The sequence below is a fragment of the Chinchilla lanigera genome, unplaced genomic scaffold (genome assembly GCF_000276665.1).
Source record: "Chinchilla lanigera isolate Chin_1 unplaced genomic scaffold, ChiLan1.0 scaffold00011, whole genome shotgun sequence".
Lineage (NCBI taxonomy): Eukaryota > Metazoa > Chordata > Mammalia > Rodentia > Chinchillidae > Chinchilla > Chinchilla lanigera.
In genome coordinates, this window is record NW_004955412.1 from 1,016,078 (window position 1) to 1,039,614 (window position 23,537).

The window sequence follows — 23,537 nt, forward strand, 5'->3', positions numbered from 1 at the left end:
GAGGAGGAGAAGGAGGACGAGGAGGAGGAGGAGGAGGAGGAGGAGGAGGAGGAGAGGGAGAAGGAGGAGGAGAGGGAGAAGGAGAAGGAGAGGGAGAAGGAGAAGGAGGAGAAGGAGGAGATGGAGAAGAAGGAGAAGAAGGAGAAGGAGAAGGAGGAGATGGAGGAGGAGAAGGAGGAGAAGAAGGAGAAGAAAGAGGAGAAGAAGGAGAAGGAGGAGAGGGAGAAGGAGAAGGAGAAGGAGAAGGAGAGGGAGAAGGAGAAGGAAGAGGAGGAGATGAAGAAGAAGGAGAAGGAGGAGATGGAGGAGGAGAAGAAGGAGAAGGAGAGGGAGAGGGAGAAGGAGAAGGAGAAGATGGAGGAGGAGAAGGAGGAGAAGGAGGAGAAGAGAGAGGAAAAGGAGAAGAAGGAGAAGGAGAAGGAGGAGAAGGAGAAGGAGGAGAAGGAGAAGAAGGAGAAGAAGAAGGAAAAGGAGAAGGAGAAGGAGAAGGAAGAAAAAGAAGTCACGGTCTCAAAAGCCAGGTCAGAGATCTGACGGACACAGGTCATCATACACCCTTTGAGGGTGTACCTAAGACAGATAGCCTGTTGCTTTCATTGCTAAAACAATGCAAAAGTTGTGACGTCCTATGTAAAGGGCAAAGAGCCTCTGCGCAGAGCTGAGGAGAACCACCCATCTTCTGTCTTCCTCTTCCTGAACTTGTATGTTTTCCAAAACTCTCGAAAGCCCAGAGATTCCAAACACTTTTAAGAACAACTTATTTTTGGTGTAAAAAAATATATAATTTTTATAGAAAGTTTGAAAAACATAGAAAATTACAAAGAAGAAAATAAGAGTTCCACATATCTACATTCTGCAGAAAATTGTTGATTTTTCAAATATAGCTTATCAGTGTTTATTTCAGGTATGCATATACACAGATGCTTTTTCAAATAAATTTGCCTTCTATCATTACATACTGTTTTGTAGCCTGTTTTTCCCACTAAATTATAATTTACCAGGAATTTTTTTCCAAGTGGTTGTCAGACGTTAGCAAATATCAGAGACCCGGAAGGCTGTGACACCACAGTGCTGACCCACAGCCCCAGTTTCTGGTAATTATACCATAGCCTGAGTTCAAGGAAAAGGCTCGATTCTATTGAGCAAGGGTGGCATATGATAGGCATTACATTTTTCCTACTTCCATAGTTATAAATAATACTGCAGTATCTTTATATTTTTTGCATAGCTCCACTTTTTTTTTTCTACAGAAACGCTTTATTGAAAAATAATTCATATACTATACAAATTCCTAGCTGGGGATGGTGGTGTCTGTAATCCCAGCAGCCAGGAGGCTGAGGCAGGAGGATTGTTGCCAGTTTGAGGGCAACTTAGTAAACACAGTAAATTTAAGACCAGCCTGAACTGCATAACAAGACCCTAAATAAATAAATAAATAAATAAATAAATAAATAAATAAATAACCAGAATTTCCCCTATTTTAGATACAGTGGTTTGCTTGTTTCTTTGGATAAATTCTAAAAGGAATACCTCAGTCAAAGATTATGAACATTTTTAAAGGTTTTTGATATGTATTGACAATTTGTCCTCTGAGGCTGTACATAATTACGTTCTCTCAGCAGTTTGTAAGTCTCATTTCTTGACTTCCTGAGGCAACTCAGTGTTATAATTTCAAAAACGGCTTTACCATATTGTTGCTTTTATTTATATTTCTTTGACATCAATTGAGGTTGAACATTTCTCCCTGTATATTTTATCTGACATTAGTATTTATGATTGTTTTCAGTTGTTCTTCCTGAAGCACGATATTTGTGCTTACATGAGCCACGTATAACCCAAGACCATGTGGACATATCTTCACGATAGGCTAACGGGCACAAAGAATACCCCACGTTAAACATTTCTTACGGTTCTTATTAAATGTTTCATCTCTTTTCACCTCAAATTGTGTATTCAGGCTTTGAAAACACACTAATTTGAAACTCACAGCTGAACTGTGTGATTGTTTCTTAATTACTTAAGTTTATTGGGACAGTTTAGATATGCAGAATAATCACACGTGCGAGAGAATTTGTGCCTGGGCGCAGTATGTCTCAGTCCTGCTTTTCCTCCCACTCTTCTCCCCTCCTCAGCTCTTCCCCCATTTACAAAAGCTTTGGTTTGATTCTTTCTTTCTTTTCTTGTTTTTTTTTTTTCTTTTTCCTTTCTCCCCCTCCCCTGCCGCACCCCATTTCCCCTTCCAATTGAACATTTTCTTCCTATTTCACAATATGTTATACATTTTGGTCCTTATTTATACTTTCAGTTTCTCACACCAGAGAAACAGTGCAATACCCTTTTTCATATCTTCCTGAAAGAATTAAAGGCATCATACCACGGTGATATATGCACACCCATGTTTATAGCGCCACAGTTTGTAATAGCTAAATCTTGGAAACAACCCAAATGCCCATCAACCGATGAACGGATAGAGAAGGTGTGGTTTTTTTATACAATGGAGTACGACACAGCCATAAAGAAGGATCAACTTGAGACATTTCTAGGTAAATGGATGCACTTTGAGACCATACTCAAGTGAAATAAACTGGACACATATGGAAGTCAGTTTTAAAGCAAACAGCTTATTGAATTTGGTTAAAGTGTGTGATCATGTTTACTTAATTTTAAAATAAAGTGGTTGTTTTACCTAAGTAATGTTTCATCTTCTACTCTCTGCAGGTGTGACAGACCCACCCTGCAAGGTGTCCCCTCCTGCAGAGGAGCCTGGAGCACAGCTGGCGAAGCGGAGCTGCCGCACGGTGAAGCTCCCGTTTGCTGCCACAGAGCCCCTCAGGTCACAGACCGGCTGCTAAAGCTTTTGTGGTGAATTCTGCACTCTCGGACACCGCATCCTCTGCGGCGGGTCAGGCCACATACTCTTTCACAGGGGAAGGGGAAACACCGTTCTAGCTTGCAGCCAGGGGTTTTTGAAAATTGTTTCATTTTTTTCTAAAATTCTTCCGGATAAAAATCAGGTGAGTCTTCTCCAGACCAGCATAACTTAAAACGACAGCTCTTACCCTGCCATGTGAGGGCTCACCCTCCGAGACCTGTCACGAGCACCTCCTAGCTTGCCTAGCCCCTGCTTTGCTCTTCCCGAGCGAGGCTCTCTGCGCAACCCCCGCGCCTGGCCTCAGCCCCCGCCCTGACTGTAACACCGAGCGCCCTCTCCTCCGTCCTGTCCCTAAGTCCGTCCTCCTGGGAAGGGCAGGCAGGCCACTCCAGCTGAGCTCTTTAAGACTGAGCCCTTTCTCTTTCTCCTTCCCAAGCTTCTGAAGACTCCTACTGTCAGCTACGGGTGTCACCATTTGTGTCTGGAAGTCTAAGTCCTATGTGAGTACTCTGCCTGTCACTGGGTTCCGCCTCCCGTGGCTCAGAGAACTGTCATATGGGGTCCGCCTTTGTCCTCCCGTTGCCGCTGTGTGTAGCTCAGACCTTCTAAACCTCCCCTCCTTACTACTGCAGTCCTCCTAGCTGCCTGCCTCCTCCGCTGTAATTCACTTCAAAACTGGCCTCGAGAGGTGCCTTCCCACTCAGAAACCTGATAATGTCACTCCTTGCCTACAGAAGGCTTCCCAGAGGACTAACCTGCGCCCTTTGGCAGGGCTCACAAGACCTTTCCTATCTCTTCCTCCCTCTCACTTCTTCCCACCACCCGCTTCCTGGCTGGCTTTGCTCTAGTCATGTTGCATTTCTGCTCCCAGAACAACCTATTTTTAGCCATTTACCCCTCCAGGTTGTGTCCATCCTTGTTGCAAAATCTCCTTACCCTTCAATACCAACAGAGGTGAATCGCCTTGCTCACGCGACACGTTTATTTTTTGCACATAGCCTTTGTAAACCACGACGCTTAGGGAAGCCGGAGAATCCTTGTTCTCAGGGAATTGTGGACTTCTTCTGAAGTCTTTCTTGGCACCTTTGACAGTTCCCAGCTTCCTCTTTACTTTCTCCTAGCATTCGGTTCATATCATCATTGTAACAGTTAAGAAGTCATTATGTGATGACACATGGCATATGCGAAGTCTGGCTTTCTGTCCAGGCCGAGAGCTCTTGCAGTGGGCTGGAAGGGTTGTAGCAATGAGCAGCACCCTTCCTGTCTAAGTGTGAGGAGGTGTTTACCAGAATAGTTAAGATCATGGGTCTTGGAGCAGACTGCTTGGGTCCAAACACTGCCTATACTATTGATGAACCCCACACCTTGGAAACTTTTCCTGCCCTCTCTGTGCTTTGGTTTGCACCTCTGTTGAAGGAACAGAATAGCAGTGACCTTACAGTTCAAGGATTAAAGGAGCTAATATATGAAAGCAATTAGTACAGAACATAGAGGGCACTTCACTTTTATTAATGCCATTCTAGTGCCTGGTATTAGAAAGCCCTCAATAAAAACTGATGGAATGAGTGGATGGATATTATTTAAATATCATAAGATACATTTATCTATGTCTAGTCAGAGATTATATCAAGGGGCGAGGGGTATAGTTCAACGGTAGAGCTCTTTCCGGGCATGCACAAGGCATGGCTTTCACTCTGCATTAGTGCTTCTCCCCGCCTTCTTTCTGATCTAGTTATTTTGTAACAGAGCTGAGAGCCTACATTTCTAATAAGCACTGTGTCAATGGCCAGTGCTTGGGTCATACACTGGGAACCACCAGCCTTGGAGACATGCTTAGATCCCTTCTCCTGCTGACCACCCCGGCACTGCACATTCCCATCCGAGGGAAGCAGGTGGAGGGGGTCCTGCTGATCAAGGAGGCCAGTGCCATGTGATCCTCATGGGTCCCCTGTGGGGGACAATCGCGGAGGGGAATAAAGCACATAGAATCAACCATGCGGAGATCAGCTACGCAGAGTGCGAGCTGGCGTGGGGATGTGGAAAAAGGGTATGAGCAACTTCCACTTGGGTTATTTCCCAAGAGTCGGCAATGCAGCCATGGCATCTAGGGTGCCTTGGTGTTACTGTTTGTGTTTGAGCTCCACCATAACTTTCATGCTGGTTAATTTACTACTATGAATCTGTCATACATTACATATGTGACATCCAGCTGGTCACTCTGTCTTTCTGCCTTCTTATCATGAGTGAGTTCGGTTAAAATTCCTCCCAGCCTTGTGGTTCTGACACACCACCGACAGAAAAGTCTGAAAGAGTTAGTACCTTTCCCAAGGAAGAACAGTTTGCTGTGTATTAACCCCAGGGTCCGTTTCCAAATGTCAATCATAGCAACACACCTGGATTTTAAAGGTGAAGAGTGCCAGCTCTACTGTGCAGCCCGAGCCAGCACCAGCAGTCACAGGAAGGAGAAGGCAGCCTGGAACAAGGAGTCGTTCTCTTCCTTCCGGTCCTGCTTGCAGCAGAGCCTGCTCTATCTAGCACTTTCTCCACAGGCTGCATTTCCTGTCCCCAGGCCCCGATAAAGGGAAGCCTCCTGGACAGGGGCGCTTGGCCTACCTCTTCCTAAATAAGACTCTGTTGCTGAGACTCCCTGGAGAAAGTCACTTGTCATACCTTCAGGAGTGAATCTAAAGGTGCTAGCAGTAGTGAGTGTAGGGCAAGTTTTTTGCAAAACCACCCCCCACTCATACCTTTCTTTCTGTTATGCCAGCAGTGGAGCAGGAAGGGCACATGGGAGAGAAAGTAAGACTTCATTCTTTCAGTGCCACATCCCGTGTAGCAGCCCTCTACTCCTGAGTCATTCTGCGGTACGCTGCACTGGGAGAGCGGTGCAGAGCGAGTGTCTCTGGCCCTCTGTCACAGGAGAACCCAGTTCACAGAGCGCATACGTCCCCAGCATCACACAGAAGCTTCCTCCTGGGCCGGGTGCATCACATAGGTGGAGCGCAACAGCTCAGCCAGCGCATCTGCACGTTCTGCACCCCGGGGTCTCCTGGGCTAGAACCACAGAGCACCATTTCCTTCTCTTCCCATCCTTTCTATACCATGTGGTGAAAGATTTCCAACCCAGCTGCACTGATTAGGATCAAAGTATTGTTTCCCAATTTAAAACTTACTCAGACCCAGATCACAAATGGCCGATCAATACTCTTGCCTTCACCAGAGTGCTAGAGTAATCAATTTTGTCATTACAGTGAAGAGTAAGGAAAATTGGCCTCCCAGTGAGTTTATTTCCGTCTTACGACAGCCATGGTTTGTTATGTGAAGAACGTTTCTGAAAAACAGGTGCTAGTTTAGGGGCCTGTTTTATCCCTTGAGTCCTACATTTTAAAAAGAAGCTAAGAAGGAGCGCGTAGGTGCTCGGCCCTCTCGAAGAAGGGCCGGCCCCGGTGTGGACGCCGGGCGGCAGGTGACAGCGGCTTCCGGGTGGAAGCTGTGAGGCGAAAGGGTAAGGAGGAGCAGGGCTTCTGCGCGCAGCTTTCATTGCGGGGTACAGAGGGGTGCAAACTAGCTCAGGGTTCCGGTCCCACCTGTCCGTCCTCCGCCCCTCTCCTTCTTCTCTCTCACTGTCCCCGAGGTAAGTGATGGTGTCGCAAAGGGGCGGGGAGAGACAGCAGGGCTGTGAGGCTGTGCCTGAGCTCAGAGTGACAGTGTCCACCGCTCTGTCGCTGCCCGTGCAGAGCTCGCACGCCTTAGCGCATGTGTCTGCATGCTCGCCCAGCCCAGCCCCGCCTGCCAGTATCTCCTTACGCTCTGCGGCTCTGCCCCGTCAGGACGGCTGCTCCCTGTGAAGACGCCACCCAACAGCCGCGCCGTTTCCCTCCCTGCTTCCTCTGCAGGCCGCGAGGGCATCTTCATCCCCCGCACCTCTGCAAAACACCTGGGCGTGCTTGGCCTTCAGCACATTTTAAACCAATTGGTGAGAAGAGGTATAAATAAATGCACATAGAGGAGGAACAGAGTCCTTCTGTCAGACAGGCATGGGACCGGGAGAACAGAAAAGTGGTGCTGGGACCTCAGAGTCCAGTCAGAAAGTAAGCAACATCCGGAAGCCTAGTGAAAGGCCGCTCTAATGACCATGGTAAAAACGTGGATAGTAGGTGCCGAGAGGCTCGGTCTGAGGTAAAGACCACACTCATGAATCCAGGAGGGGTGAAGGAGGTGGTGGGTCCCTGGCGCAGCCTCTCCCGCCCTCACAAGCGTTCCTCAGGAGGAACACTGCTGCTGGAAGGAGGCCCGGGACGCTCACCCTAACGCTGACAACCACAGCTACTTCTCAGAGGGCAGACATCGTCCTCGCACGGCTCCGATACTGCAGCAGCCTCTTCCCTCTGTGCCCTGTGCAGAGACGCACTTGGGGGCCAAGTGCTGATTCGCCTAAAATGCAAAGCACAGTGGATTCGGACAAACAGGGCTGGGATCTCTGTACTTCCTGGCACCCATACGTTCAGTAGGTATAGACCAGACCTGTTGTTTGTTGCATAACTGGTGCTCGATAAATACTTGTTGAGTGAATACTTGAAAGTTAAAACCTTAGTGCAGGCAGTTGAGTGGCGTTTTGAGTGGTGTTTGTTTTTTTTGGTTTTTTTTTGGTTTTTCTCCGGTCCCGGGAACCAAACTCATGACCTTGTGCTTGCCAGGCAGGCGCTTTGCCGCTGAGCTAATCCCCAGCCCCTTGAGTGGCGTTTTAATCCTCACCAAGGTGGCTCATGGCTCATCAACAAAGCAAAAGTGAGTAACAAACCTTTCTCCAGTAACAAACCTTTCTCCAGCTGCGCTCATGATGCGATGAAGTGCCCGGGAGAACCAAATGGTGGCGTTCCAAGAGTCTTCTACTTGGGGAACTGGGCTCATTTCTTAAGCAAGATAATGCAGGTCCTTTTCAAGATGGAAATAGGTTACAGGGGCAAGAGGACAGCAACTTTCCTCAAACTGATCTCTGTCTGCGTCCTCTCATGTGAGAAGAGGGCTCTGTACTTAATACTACATTCCAGAATTTAGAATAAAATTCCCCTTCTCTTGTCATGCCTGTTTTACCCTTGACAACAATGACATGAAAACAATATTGGTGGTGGAATAAATTTCATATGAGGTAGTATATGTACTAAAAGCATTTACAACCTCAGAGAATGTGGGTTTACATTTCACTTGTCCTGCTACAATACTCTATGAATTTATTCAGCTGGTTTCAATAATATCATTTTTTTTAAAAAGTGGTGGGCATCTTTTTCTGTGTGTACATTATGGAATGAGAGACTCTTACAAAAAGAATTTAACACCAGTGGGGCACATGTGTACAGATGGAAAAACATGAGTAATTCCCTTTCGTATGCTTTCCAGATTTTCAACATGTAGAGCACTGCACACGGAATCACAGCCAAAGTGCCTTTCTAATGGGCATCCATTTCGCCGATCGCCACGGACAATAAGATTCTATTTCCCTCCTAGCATCCTTCCCTGCCTTTCACCCCAGCACTATAACTTGGCATTTCCAGGCCATTCCTTGCCTGCTCATGCCCGCACAAATGCCCTGCACCTTCCCTCTGCAGAAGGCTCCGGACCCCAGCGACTGTTGGCAAATTGGGTCCCTGAGCTCTTGAATGCACGCCACAGCCATAGGCCACAAACGGCTTTGAGAAAATGTTTCACTACCAAAGGAAGAGGCTCAAACACAGAGTAACCTTTACATTGTAGGGCGACACTCAGGGAGTCTGAGGAGGAAGGGCATTCTAATGAAAACGGTCTTGTAAGTAAGGGCCTGGAGGGAGGAGCTGATCTTCAGAGGGGTACGGTTACATTTTTACAGGGTGTCGGAGCAGAGTGGGAGGCCCTGGAGATAAAGGGCTGGATCTCCGAGCACAAGTCAGGTGTCGTCCGGAGAGTCTGAGATTCGGAGGGCCGTCCACGCAGAAATGGCAGCTCTTGGGGAGGAAGCTGAGGGCTGAGCCTGAGCTCTGTGGATCGCCCACATCTGGAAGGAGACGGAAGGAAGAGCTCAGTGAAGGCAGCGGGAAGGTTCAGAAGAGGACGAAGCAGAGGAGCGGGCAGAGAGGGTCCCGGGGTACTGTGTGGGCCACCGAGGGCAAGCACTTGCGGAAGCCAGAGGTGAACCAAGAGCAGAGCAGAGGCCACAGAGGCACCGAGGAGGTAAGGCTTTCTGTGCCTTCTCCTCTCCCTCCTCCCGCCCGGTGTCACAGCCCTCCCCGCTTTCTTCAGTTCCCCATGCTCCCACCACACCGAGTGGAACTCAGCTCCTGAGAGAAGCAGACATGGTGTTACTGGTTTGGGCTCTTAATGTGTAGAAGTGCGGCCATTTTGCCGTTTTCTCTCTGACAAGGGACGGAAGGAAGCACGTGTGGCACACTGCTCATGGGGTAAGCACTGAAGAGAGTAAGATGATCATGAAAACACGGAAGCAGCAATAACTCAGGGAAAGGCCGCAACGAAACTGCCCAAGCTGATGTGCCGACCTTCACAGCAGGTGACCTGACTTCCCATCCCATCCCTTCAGCACAGCGCTGTGGGAAGGTAACAGCCACCTCACCTGTCCTGCTCCCTACGAAGAAACCCCTGCCTTGCTCACCCATTTGTTGTGGGGTCACATAGGAGCTAAATGGCCTTCCTGAAGAGAAAGGACTTCCGGGGAGATGTCTGCCTTTTCTCCCCTGCAGGGCTCATGCCGGGTCATAGCCTGCCTTCCCAGAGACACTGTAATCCACGGTAACTTCTCTCCTCTGAAGATCTAGACTCAACATTTAGCCATCAACTACTTTGCTTGATTATTTAAGCAGTCTATCTCTTCAGTGAAATAACATTCTCAAGGAGAAGAGGGGCTGTGTCATGTACTTGAGGGATATCACAGGCCTGAAATACATTTAACTAACCTGACTTAAATGTCTCTTGTGGCACCCAGGCTCATTCAGATCTCTTGCCACTGTTCCCACTGGACAGTGGCTTTGTTTAAGGAACACCTTCTGGATTCAGCCTTTGGCTCGAGTAATAGTACTGGAGCCTCAAAACCCTGAGGCATTATTTTATAATTGCCGCTCAGCATTTCCAAGCACTGTGTACAATATGGGGTGAAGCAACTCCTTCCTAGCGTGTTACACAAGCAACATTGAACAGGGCAGGAAGGAAAAAATGAGAGAGGAATGTGGCCCAAACTCCTGAGGCTGACATCTTTTCCACCCAAGCTTCTAATAATTACCACAGAGGAATATTTATTTTAGGAGTCTTGCATGTACCTTCATTTCTTTCCCTATTGCTTGTTTTGTGACCCAGAAAATTTTACCATCCTCGCAAGAATAAAGAAGTGTCAGGTTTTCTTGCAGTAAAGATCCTATTCCTCATCAGGGGAAATGGAAACCAAATTAAACTTTGTTCTGCAATTCAAATACAAGCCAACAAAAATTTCCCTGCCTCTAGTTGAATTGGGTTTTATGGTATGCAAAGCAAACCACTTTGTATCCCCTGCCTGCAAAAACCAAGAGAGGTGTGGCAAATCTTGTCGTGTGTTCCACAGAAGCAGAAGACCTAGGCTTTTCCAGCGTCTTCCTCCACTTCACCAGTATTTGTCCTTAAGCACCAAGAAAATGGAAAGTCTATGCCTCATGCTTGGGCCAAAGTTCTCTGAAACCTAGACGTCATGGCTCACCTACCAGGAGCACAAAGTATCGGCCGCCCCAATTCACAGAACAGGAATAGGAGAAGGAAGCGTAGGAAAAAGAAGATCCTCAATTTGCACAGTGCTTTGTTGTTTCAAGTATGCAATCACTGGCATTATCTCCTGCAATCCTAATGTCTACCATGTGAGTGAGTAACTATGGTGACCTGATTTTGCAGATGAAGATGAGGTTCAGAAATGTTGAGTCATTAGCCTGAAGTCACAGAGAAAGTCGACATGAAAGCCAAGACTTGAAGCCAGGTTAAATCTCTTGGCAAACCCACATTTACTTAACCCCATAATGTTGCTGTATGACTGATACTAGGGACTCAATACCGGTTACAGTTCATACTGTGAAAATGCACATTCCAAAGTTTGACTCAGAAAAATGAATGAGTTATTAAATGCCTACTGAAATGCAACAGGGTTCATTGTGTGGTTTACATATATGATTACACTTAATAGTAGATTAATAACTAATCCTAAATATATGCTAAAAATTAGCAGTTCGGGTAGTAGGGCAGGGTCCTCATCCTGCAGTAGGAGAGAGCTAAGGTGCCCAGGATCTGTTCATTGGTTAGGAGGGAGAAGTCCTTTCGGCTCTGGTACAAAGTCTTCTTGCCCCTCAGAAGGCCTTAGGCCCAGCTCTGGTCCCAGGAAGAGCCGGGGAGCAACAGAACAAGAGCAGTCACACCACGCAGCTGAACTGAGTTGAGCCTGACCTGCACGGAATGAAGAGAGTGGCTGTCTGCATGTGCGGAAACAGTGTGCAGGGCTCCTAATTAAGGCAAGCAGGTAGGCAGAAGGGAGTTGCTCAGGGAGTTGGGAACCGGGTGAATAATCTGTCCCTGGATTGAAAGGTCCTTTAGGGAGTTTGGTTTCTCCAACAGAGTGGGACTGAAGTCAAAGACTTGTCTTCCTGATAAGCAGGCACTGGGCAGGTAAAATAATGCCCGAGCACACGCGGCGACACTCACAACACTGAGGGGAGTCACAGAAAATGGCCTTGCCTTTGCAGGACGTAGGTCTCGCAGGTGATAAATACACCATTTACAGACCTATTGCAGGCTGCGGTGGCCTGAAGAAGCCAGTTTCACATGTAAACTAGACACGGAAATGCATCAGGAAAATGTCATTTCACTGAAAGTCTCTCCAGATACACCGCTGCTTTAACTCTTGATTGAACCATAAAAGTGTAGTCCCCGCCAAATTGCACGGTGTTCTCAATTACTTGAGTTCAGTTGTCACTGGCAGGAGGCCCTTTGAGGATTATGAATCATTACCTAGACCACGTTATTAGATGGGAAAAATACGTTATAGTAGAATGTGACTGTCAGTTTTCAGGGGCATCGCAGTCCCCTGGGAGCTGAACCGCATCACACGAGGACAGGGATGACACGGGCGAGCGCAGGGATGCAGGTGATGTGTGAGTTCATTTCTGTTCACAACTTACATGGTAATGAGGTGGTTTTTATCCAAAATAGCATGAATAGCATCTGCAGACAACTATCCAGATGACAGGCCGCTGCCAAAATTACACTGTATGTCGATGTTTAATACTAAAAATCTGACAACATGGGGGGATGGGTTTTAATGTTGAGCTGAATTTTTCTGGACCATAAAATACACCAAGAAATGCACTTTCCTTCACAAAGAAGCTGCAAGGACACAGAATCTGTTTCTATTACTTTCAAATATTTTCATACCAGGTCTAAACATTTATCCTGATGTTATTAGCAATTTCAAGCCCACATTTCATCAAAAAGATATCAGTAAAAGATAGAATGGGGGGTGAAAGAGAAAGGAACATTTAAGAAAGGAAATAGAACTTGGGAATAAGGATAATGGTGTTATGAGGGAATTTCTGAGAGCAAGGAGAAAACTTGACTATCTAGAGACCTTAGTCGTATGGGGATGGGGTTGAGGGGTGGATGTATATTTAAATAAGATCCTGCATGAGGGGTGCAATTTTAATCCTGATGAGATGCACAGTTATGTATTTTCTAAATTAAAACACAAATAAATTGAACTACTAAATTAGCATTCCTTTGTGGGAATTCTTCTTTCTTGTTTTGCTGACATAGGCAGGCTGAGACATCAACACAAACAGAAATCGTGGGAAAACACTTTGAAACTGATGAGAAAAACAATAGAAGACGCTCGTGGGTCTGTGCACCGCTCTCTCTCAGATGGTTGTATGGGGAGGATCAAAGGTGTGGGCCTCGGGTCTGTGATAAACGGGGTCGGCTGTCGTGATGAGGACCCGGCTTCTCGCTGGTGCCGCTTTTGATGCCGTGGTGAGAGCGCGAGAATATAACATTTGCTTGAATGGAGGGCCACCTCTCTGGAGTCACCTCCTGACCTGCACCAGGAGGCAGAGCAAGCGGTGGGACAAATACATTTGATCTCAAGAGTTAAACTCTCCCTCCGCCAGCTTTGAGGGACGACCTTACTATGCTGTAACCCACCAGCTACAAAGACGCATCAGTTAATCCCTGGGGGTATCAGGAAATGGTTGCAGGAGTAATTCCCCGAGAGGTGAAAAACAGAGCCAGGCAGCCAATCACCTGAAACTCCCAACACCACAAGGAATCAGAGGAGTCACAAAGCCAGCTTTAATCAGGTTTGATTGTGCAAAACATAAAAACATACACAGCTGCAGCACAATATCTTATGAACCCTCACCAGCGTTCCAAGAGGTAGGTACGAGCTGCCTCTTGTGCCTCTGGTTACGTCTCGTGCCCAGTTTCGCTGTTAACTCAAATATGGATTAGATGTGAGGAAGAACAAAAGGACCAGGAGGATTTCTAGGCAGAGCAATCTCTTACAAAATGACATGGCTATGGGGAAGAAGATAATGCTCTGCAGAATTCTAATTTTGACCCTCTTCTGGGAAAGAATTCCAATTTTAACAGCCATTGCCCAGTGAAATGGTGGTCCTGGCAGAGCTGCAGGCTGTACACATCCTGAATTTGATTAGACAGCATCCCGGGAAAGGATTCATCTGCTTTTGTCCCTGAATGCTTAAGTCCGTGGGAGTGTCTGTCGAGTCTGTATTATTCGGCCTGACCTTGTATTTCAGCAGCACAGAGCTGCGTGTGGTGACAATGACCTTCCCTTCCCAGCACCTTACATAGGAAATGTCTGGGTCACCGGGGCTCATTGTAACTAGGTATGTCAACTGTTGTCCTTCAGTGTAAGGAGCGAGAAATAGTCCAGATGTCCAAAAGGAAGGGCATCGCTAGATGTGACGAAAGACAGATAATGGAGGAAGTACCGTGGATCAAGAAACAACACCGAAGAGAAAAGCGAGACTCTGCGTCCTTTTTGTTCTTTACCTTCCAGTCTCCTTCTTTATTTCTTTGAGCCTTTTCCCCCAACTCACAACTACCTGAAGACCTCTGCTTCCTCTCTTCCAAAGCCATGCGCAGGGAAGAGTCTACCGTGGGCCGTGGGGTCAGATGGGCGGAGCTCAGAGCCAGCTCCTCCACCAGTCTGATGGGGACTCTGGACAAGCCACCCTCCTGCTCCCAGCCTCCCTCGGTTGGCTATTTCAGCCTCTTTTGACTGCAAAATAAAAATTGAAAACAAAATGCCAGCAACCATAATCCCTACCCCATGGCCATGCTACTATATATGGCCTAAAAACGACACGGGGATCTTCAGGATCAGAGATATTGTTGTCTCTCTGTCTCTGTCTCTGTCTGTCTGCCTGTCTCTCTCTCTCTCCCCTTCTCTCAGAGCATCTTTGTTTCTCTCTCTGTATCCTCCACCATTCTCCTCTCGCCGCCATCTTGCCGTTTTCTTAGAGAACAGCCACCTTAGGTCAGAAGCCAATCGAAGAGATTGAAGCAGTGGCCAGGAAGACTGCATTGCTTTCTGGCTCGAGGACACAAACAAGGCCAAAACTTTTTACACACAAGTAGAAAAAGGCAGACACTATAATCAGAAGGATCACAAAGGTCCAGTCTAAAACTAGAATCCATTACTTTGAGGAGTATGGTTTTGGGCTTCCTTGGGATCAGTACTTAACAAGGGAAGGCGACAAATGCAGAGGTGCCTCAATTGCTAACCGTTGAAGCCCTAGGGCCGACAGCAGTGGAACCAAAGGAGGAGGACCGAGAGATTATGTGACACTGTGTCTCTCAGAGGACCGCAGCGGGAATATCTTTACTTCCTATGCTCCTCTGCCAGTGTGAGTCTGACACTCCTGCCCGACTCGGTGGTGGAATCTGTGTTCCCTCCCCTCAGGTCAGAGCTGGAACAAGTGCCTTCTCCAGCCAACAGAGCTATGCAACTTCCAAGGCTAAGTCACAGAGAGGGTACGGTTTTCACCAGGTTCTCTCTTCTGGGACGGTCATGCCGGGGAACCCAGCCATCATAGAGTGAAGCATCCCCAGTCACAGAAAGCGGCCACAAGGAGGTGGTCTAGAAGACGGCTCCAGCTAAGGCCACGGCCAGCAGTCAGAACCCGCGAGCAGACATGACAGTGAGCGAGCCTTCCGACGACGCCAGCCCCCTATCTGCAACCTGCTCCGACAGCACACAAAGGGGCCCAGCTCCAGCCTGAGGCCTGCCTGTGTTACGGCAAAGTAAGTGTTGTCGCTGTCTTAAGCAACAAGCTTTTGGGTCATTTGTTACATAGTTGTAGCACATGGGGCTTGCACTGTCTGTGTTAAACTTTGTCCCTAGATCAAAGCTGCATCTCCAGAAAAACTGCAAATCTAGTGGTCACACACTGGGCAGTGACAAGGCTGCTGGGATATCTATCACCTTCTCTTACTCTTCCAGTACTCCCTCCTTTTGGGGATAACTGGGAGGTGCCCACCATGTAGATAGAGACTGTATTTCTGCTTTTACAATAACATGAAATCTCTGCTTTTCTGCTCAGCCCACACAAACATCAACTAGTACATTTTGTACAACTATGATAATAACCAAGGGAAATTTCGATCACTGCAAAAATCTTCCTTTGCTTTTTCTCTCCTCATCCTGCCACAACTCCCCCACTCAGTGTTTACAACACATTACTTGAGAATAAGTCTAAGATGCAAAAACATAAATTTTGGCCAGCTGTCCAGAGAGAGCTAACACAGTACAGAAGAACAGTTCTTAAAACCAAAACCTAATCGTGGTGGCTTCACGTACCAGACAATGCATGCCAGTGGTCAGGAGCGCTCAGCACATCACTATTTGGCAAAGAACACTTCCATGGAATGCATCATTATTAACTATCTTCTACACCTGTCCTCAGCCATGTTTTCTTCTTTTTTTTTTTTTTTTTTTTTTTTTTTTTTTTTTTCTTTTTTGGTTTTTCTTCGGTACCGGGAACCGAACTCGCGACCTTGCGCTTGCCAGGCAAGTGCTTTTTGCCACTGAGCTAAATCCCCAGCCCCTGTTTTCTTCTTATAACGTAAGAAATCACTATCAAATTCAGTTGAAATATTAAAATAGTCCCTTACTGTGTAAATTTCCTAAGCTCAGTTTCACGCTGTATATTTCCTTTATGCTCTGAAGTGTTTAGAATGAATCTTTTAAAAATATATATAGTATAAAGCTGATCCTAAGTTAGATGACGTGAGTTTTAGTTTGCTCTTACACTGAAGTTTCCTGTGTGTGCTTCTTGGTGTGCCTCAGTTTCCAATGCTACAAAATAGAATCTAAGACCTGCCTTATCTGCCTCCCAGGTTTCGGTATGTTTCATTTATTGAAGAGATAATAAGGACTATGGAAAGTGTAGTGTTCTACAAACGTAAGAACAAAGGATCTGAGGGTTAAAAAACACAACTGTATGAAATTTCGGGTGTACCCAATGTAGAGGCTGATGTATTTGACCAACGTCTACTGAGGGCCTACTGCATACTGGGCGGGCTGAGAGGCCCCTGTCCATATACCTGCGGGCTGTGCCCTTCCTTAGCCGCCTTTCCCATGAACTGATCTCCCATCTCACTGAAGTGATTCTCTCCTCGTAGAGTTACATCACAAAAGGTGGGCTTTGCTCCTGGACGTTAGTTAATTTCCGCTAACGTTTGCTAAGTGGAGATTGTGGCTAGTGTCTCCATTTACAATATTTCATTTAATCCTCATAATAACTTTTAACATCCAAGTAGCCGAGTATTTTGCCGAAAGCCACAAAGCTTGAAAGACGGCAGTGAAGGGATTCAAACCCAGGCTTCGCACTAAGTAAGCTCTTCTCACTTCGGCACGTGCCCATGTCAGGGTCCTCTCCTGCGAGAGAAGGGGCGGGCTGAAGGGCTCTTTATCTTCTACCAGTGGAACAGGCTTTAAAAAGTAAATCACACCAGTCATTCACGGTGTAGCAAAAGGAAACTGGTAGCTCTTTCTTCTCGTATATCCTTTCTAGAGATGCCTTATAGTCAGTATATTTGCTTATTTTCCAAGGCTCTGAACTGTGCAGTTCTTTTCCTAACAGACTTTACATTTTAGAGTAGCTTTAGCTTTACAGTAAAATTACACAGAAAATACAGAGTTCAGCATTCCCTTAGCCCTCAATTTTGCCTTTTTTACGCGATTTGTCTGTTTATATAACCTAAAGCATGCTTTCCATAAATTTCTGTTATACTTTTATTACTATCATATCTAAGTACAATGACCATGCCCTGTACTAGAAGTCAGAGATCAACTTCTAGGTCTGCTTTTTGGACGGACTGGAAAATCTACCTTGACTCTATGGAGACTGAGTTAGCACTTGACCATGCGGAGCAGGGGAGGCTGTGTGCGGGCCCCTCCTCAGGGGCAGCAGTCCAGGGCAGCACCAGCTCTCTTATCACTGGGGCCCAGCGAAGCCCTGGGGAGCAGACTAGAAAAAACCCGCACGCACAGCAGTTTCTGTTCCTTTCCGCACTTTATAATTCTGAGCCCGAGCCTGTGTGAAAACTCAAATTCCAAATGAAAGTCAAAGGACCCTAAATATAGCCTTTACTTCTGTATCTGTCAGTATTTCTAAGATTTTTAAAATCTAAAATTCTGAAAATGTTTTTCCGGGACTTTCTTTTCGACACTAAATCATTTGGGGAGGGTTTGTGTTCTTCCCCCAGAGGAATGGAGATGTGAGACTATGAAGACGGAGATCCTCTCCTTGTGCTACTTCTGTTTCATTGTCTAACCGGCCCCACCTGCAGCTATGTACAGAGTCCGAGGGCCCGGCTGAAAAGCATCTCTGAGGCGTGTGGTTTGTGACATACGGGAAGGGGCCGCAGAGGCAGAGGTGCAGCTGTTCCCGGTGGCGCTGCCCCTCAGCACCGTGGCAGAGTGTGGGGAAACCCCGCCAGCCTCTACCCTACGGCCCACAGCCGCGGGAACTTCTGGTTACACAAAGTTGTCAGAAATAATGGAACTCTGGAGGAACTGGCCTTCTATAAAAGGAGCAGTGAAGCGGTAAAATCAGGGCGCTTTCTCACAGCTAAGCAGCTGCGCGCTGCCCAGGTGTCAGCCTGCAGGTCTCTCTCTCTGTGGCCTGTTTGCAAGCTGTTTTCACAGGTGCGCACATGGGAGGGTGCTGTCTTCCAGGATGGCTCAGCTATGTGCATGGGGGCTGAGCAGCGCGTCTTCCCGAGGACAAACTGCTGTCAAGGATATGACTTGTGACTGGCAGCACGCTCCTGCAGGTTACTCAGCCTCGCCTGCACCGCCCTGCTGCTGCCGGGGCCTGCAGACTGCAGCACGGGCATCCCCTGGGGCCTTCGAGGAAGGTGGACTCCGGGCCCCGCCGCAGACCTGCCGGTTGTAAGAAGATGCTGAGGCGATTTGCACGCCATTGCTCACCGTTCCTCTAAGTGGAACGTCCGCACAGAGCTGGACTTGGCCTTTAGAACCTGTACACGCGTCTGGGCATGCACCTGTGTCTGCTTTCTGGGCCCTTCAGCCGCTAACGTGATCTCTGCTTTTCTAAGTTCTTCTCAGTCTCAATGCCTTGCATGTGTTTTAACTTGTACTGCAACCCGGATGGGGCAGAATTTAAGTGCAGTACGTATAGCATCACGGCACAGTGCACAGATGCTCAGCATAGGCACCACTTGAAAGCACCTTGGAAATACCAAGCCTCAGCCTCTCCACAGACCTACTGCATCAGAATCTGGGTTTTAACAAGACCTATGAACCACATGCATCATTAAAGTCAAAGAAACCCAAAGGTACAGAACTCACAGACTTCTTCCCTTTAACAGATGTCACAGTTTACCTTCTCATGCTGATAAGCTACACCAGATGCCGACACACTAGAGAAATTATACAACAATACAGCATAATTAGGTTTTAGTCCTAAATGAATTACATATTAGCTTTTGCAAATTGCCTATCACATCACAGGAGAACCAGAGTGCTTTCTGGTGTCCCTGGAAGGAAGAGGTACCTAAGCCTGGATTATGAAAGTGGTGCGCGGTGGGGAAGGGGCCGAATGATAATTATCTTGTGAATGTTCACCACCACGGTAAGCAGCTCAGAGCCCTCCTCTCATTTTCACAACCCCACTGTGTAGGAGCTATCATCATCCTCCATCTATGGACAAGAAACCAGCGCAAAGGGCTGGAAGTCGCTCTCTCAAGGTGACACAGTCTGGGCGTTCAGAGTGGCAGTTTGAACCCAACAGCACCTGGCTTCAAAGCTCAACTCCCGAACAGCCGCAGTTCACGCAGGGTCCCACGTAGAGAGACGCTTTTTATACGGAGGTTACTGTAAGCACAATCATCATAAGCACAATATCATTTGACAAATGCTGCCAGATTCAAAGAAACAGGTTCCTCTGATTTTAAAATCATGTCTTAAACAAACGTGAGTAGTCCTAGAGGCCTCCCTGCTACTGAACTGCAGTCTGCTTTGCATTCTTCCCTGGTGCCCCGAGTTACAGAATCTTAACTTTATCCTCGAGGGCTCTGACACTTGTGCACGAAGCTGCTCCTTCGCACTCCACTACCGCCCGCTCCACCTTTCCTTGGGCGTGTTGGAGTCAAACGAGAGCCTCACGGGGCCACACTCAACAGGTGGCTAAGAAAAGCCCCTGCCATCTTAGTTATTATTGACCAGCATAGGTCCTGGGTTGCTATTTTTCTCAGACCTTCAAATTAACCTACCATCTCTGCCAAAATAAATGCATTTGGTGTATCCTTCGTCCACTGGGTGTTGTAGAAATGCTTGCATTTTAAATGGATAAATGAATAAACAGAAAATAAAAGGATAAACAGCTTCTCTTGAGGAATCACTGCCGAGTCTAACCCTGGATGTCTCAGAGTAAACGGTTCAAATCCCAGTATCACATACACACGGAGGCTATAAATTTTTAAATGACGATGTCACGACAAGAGTGTTCTTCCTATTTCTGCCTTTCCGCTGTTTTGATATTTTTCATATCAGTCCGTGGACCAAGCACTCTAAAAGAGGTGTTTGCCCCGATTCCAGCACGGTGCCCCGTGATTAATTCCGCTGGCATCTGGCCGAGCATTCAGTGGCAGAAGTGCTGCTGGCCTCTGCTTTGACGGAGCTGTCCCTCCGAGGCTTCTGACTGGCCGATGCAGTCACAGTAACGAGGGTCATCACTACAGCATCTGCTATGTCAACTTCGCCGGAAAGTGGTGAAAACAGACTTTACTTGTCTGAAGACTCTTAGGGTTAGTAAAAGCAGTGTGAGAAGTTGCCAAGTTTGTGTTTAGAGACCTTATGTTTCTTTTTCTTAAGTTTGTCTAAGTTGGAAGCTTATAACACACATACAGAAATCTGAATTAAGGTTCTGTAACCTTCCTAATTCAGATTTTAAAATTTGCTTTTGTTTGAATAATAAATAGAAAGCCAACAAATTTCTCCCTGCCTCTATCCGTCCTTGAATCATCTAGATGCTTAGGCAATCTTTCCCTTCCCTGGGGGTGTGCTGTAGAGTAATATTCTTTTGACTCATAATTTAAAAACTTCTGATGGGAAAACTAGTCAACAGGAAAAAAAAATGGTTTCAAGGACCCCAAAAGCAAAAAGAGCACATATTCTTATTACAGGCAAAATAAATGGAAACAGGAAGACCTCACTGAGAAAAGCGTTCTGCAAAGTATTTAAGTCCTTCCCATGAATGTTCTGTCCTTTCAGGCATTTTACTCCATTATGTGTGGGCCAAAGAGAGCATGGTTGAAGTGCTCTGAGCTCGGGGGAGTGCAAGAGTGCTGAAAGTACGCGTGGGAGGGGGCTGACAGTGGAAATTTGGTGGTGAACACACAGTGTGGGCAGAAGGAAAAAGCACATGTGAAACATCTTCGAAAGGAAGTGTCACAGGAAAAACGTACGAGGCAGCATTCTACGCTGGTCAGAGCAGCATCAGAACTGCTGTGCATTTGTCCAACATTTCAAAAACAGTCCTGCTAAACAAACAAGCAGAAGATTTCAGGCACCCAAAGAGCCACCGATGAGAAAGCATTACTGCTCTCTTAACTGAACAAACATCCCTGGAATTCAGTCACATCCTATTAGCAGAGAAGATTCTAGTTTAGTGCTGGGCGCTAGGCTTTTTTCTACATCTGGTTCCACTCAGGGAAATGTCCACCTCTGCACGCAGCACTCTCCTGACACATCTAGCTTAATTTGAGGTGATTTCCCTCTTGCTGCCCTGAGGTCTGATTTGATGAGAGCTTAGTAATGCCTACAAAATAAATTTTCATTATCTGATTAAAGCCAACAAGACCTAATCTAGACTCGTTATTAAACTAGTTTGGTTTTTTAAAAATGAGTAGCCATTTTGGGTCACACAAATTTTGTGCTTATAATTTATTATCTAGAAAATCTTTACATATTGTCTTAGTGTTTTTAATCACCGAGTTACACTTAGGAGAGCAGGGACTTTCACAAATCGTTTTAAATGGATGTGTGAAACTCTCCACTCGAAATAGGAAACAAGCTTGAACATTATTATGCAGGTAGATTAGAAAGAAAAGTACTTTCTTACCACTATGACTAATTTTAGGTAATTGAAAACCTGAAGCTTTGAAACTGCAGCACAACTGGATAATGTGCGGCAGCAAATCTGCTTCTCTCCTGATAGATTTACTAATTCCTGTCATGTTTCATCGTCTCCACTCTGAAGACACGGGGCTTAAGCTATCAGAACTGAAGCTACTTGCAACCTTGTTTCTTGGCAACTTTGTTTTGGTTGTTTAGATCTGATTACAGGTGTCTGTGATGAATTACCCAGGAACACCTGTGGGGAGTGAGGTCTTCATACATAAAAGAACCTATTACAAGATAAATTAGCTTTAATAACTCGAGTTGGGGTATTTATATCTTTATTCAATTGGCTCAATTTATTATTAGGAAATACTAGATGACCAAAATTTTTTTCTTCTAACATTTAGAGCCAAAGAATAGTAGGACCACACATTCCCAGAGTTTATTGTATATGTCACTAGACAACATAAAGAAAACAATTTCAATGCCCATTTTCTAGTGCATTTTTCAAAGAAATAATTTCACACAAGTTTTGTTAAGAAGGAGTAGAGAAGCCAGTGTAGAAGCTGCTGTGTAGAGCACTGGATGTTTACCTTTAGCGAGGCTGGGTCATCAACATTTCCGTGTACGAGATGCAGATCTTTTATCTGAGGGGGGATTTGGAAAAAGGCTGATGAGTGATACATGTGTGGCGGCACCGACTCACGCATCACAGGCATCACCTTACATAATCCACCCTGCAGCCCTGGAACGCAGGCATCGCACGGGAGGGTTCCTCAGAAAGCATAATGAACTCTTCTGACACCTCACAGTTAGTGAGGGAAGGACTGGGCTTGCATTCTGCATGATCACAGAAGTGATGATCTTAGTAGCCACTTCTTTTAGATTGATTCCTACCTCAGTAAACTTCCACAGCTACAGCTGATTTGTGTAAGAATGGCAGCCCATGGGGCTCTTACCATGGGTACACAGTTGACCCCTTCCTTGTCTTCTTTCAGAATCTGTTCTGATGGCTTGGTAAAACTCTTTAAGACGTGCCTAATAAGTTTCTCATTGATCCGGAGCTAGGACCAAAGAGAGATATATTGGATAACAGAGCCTATATCAACACGATCTCAATGAGCTGAAACTATGAATTGCCCTTAAAAAGATGACATTGAACAGATATATATGTAAGTCCCTGTGTTTGGACATAAACTATTAGTTGTACAAAATGATTGGAGAAAAGCAGTCTAGCAGAGGCTCATGTGTACACGGATTTGATTTAAGACATCAAAATTTTTCTGAGGGCCTACTCCACAAAGGACAGTGAGACTCAGGAGGATTAGCTGACAGTTGCAACCACACCAGGCAATCATATAATGCAGCTGCCCAGACCACCAATGTTATCCGAGGCTGCATTTAAAGGCTTAGTCTTCCTTTACTTTTGTCAGACTGTACTGGCAGCATCGCACTTAGTTTTGTCCAGCCCGTTTTAGAAGTGGGATGATCAAACTGACACTTGTTCAGAAGGCCTACCGGGCTAGACTGAGAGCCCGAAATATTGTTATTTAAGAAAGATTAAAAGGATTGAGGGTGTTTAGGTAATAGAACAGGGGGAACATACATGTTGAATTAGTTGAAACTCTACTCTGTTAAAGAAGGGTCTGAAATGCTTGTCTGGGGCCAACAACACAGAGACTTATGAGACCACTCAAGAACTGGGCCGCCTTGAGGAGTGTGAATTCTGCCGGTGACAGAGTCAAGGCCCTGCTGGAAGGCTACGGGGTAAAGCTGCCGCGGGAGGGATCTCTATGTGAATGATCCCAACCAGGTGGTATACAGCTTTGTGTACCAATTCCAGTAACTACAAGGACGTTAGACTGCTGCAGTTGTCCACCCAATGAGTAAGCTGAGGCAGGAAGGTGGACAGTGAAAGTCCAGGGAAGCTGAGGCTTCTGCAGAGCCCAGGGTCAAGGCTGGCCGAGGAACAGGGTGGAAGCATGAGCACAAAACCCGTGTGCCAGT

At 46.4% G+C, this 23,537-nt stretch overlaps 1 protein-coding gene across 1 annotated transcript in view; it reads right to left on the minus strand.

The window, feature by feature from the left end:
* Nucleotides 1–22,264, minus strand: part of Maml2 (mastermind-like transcriptional coactivator 2) — a 188,975-nt gene extending 166,711 nt beyond the window's left edge. Inside the window, exon 1 of the mRNA XM_013511001.1 lies at nt 22,124–22,264. Within this exon, the coding sequence (XP_013366455.1) occupies nt 22,124–22,249 (126 nt within the window). The 5' untranslated portion in view covers nt 22,250–22,264. The remainder of the gene's footprint in view (nt 1–22,123) is intronic.
* Nucleotides 22,265–23,537: the final 1,273 nt, after the last annotated feature.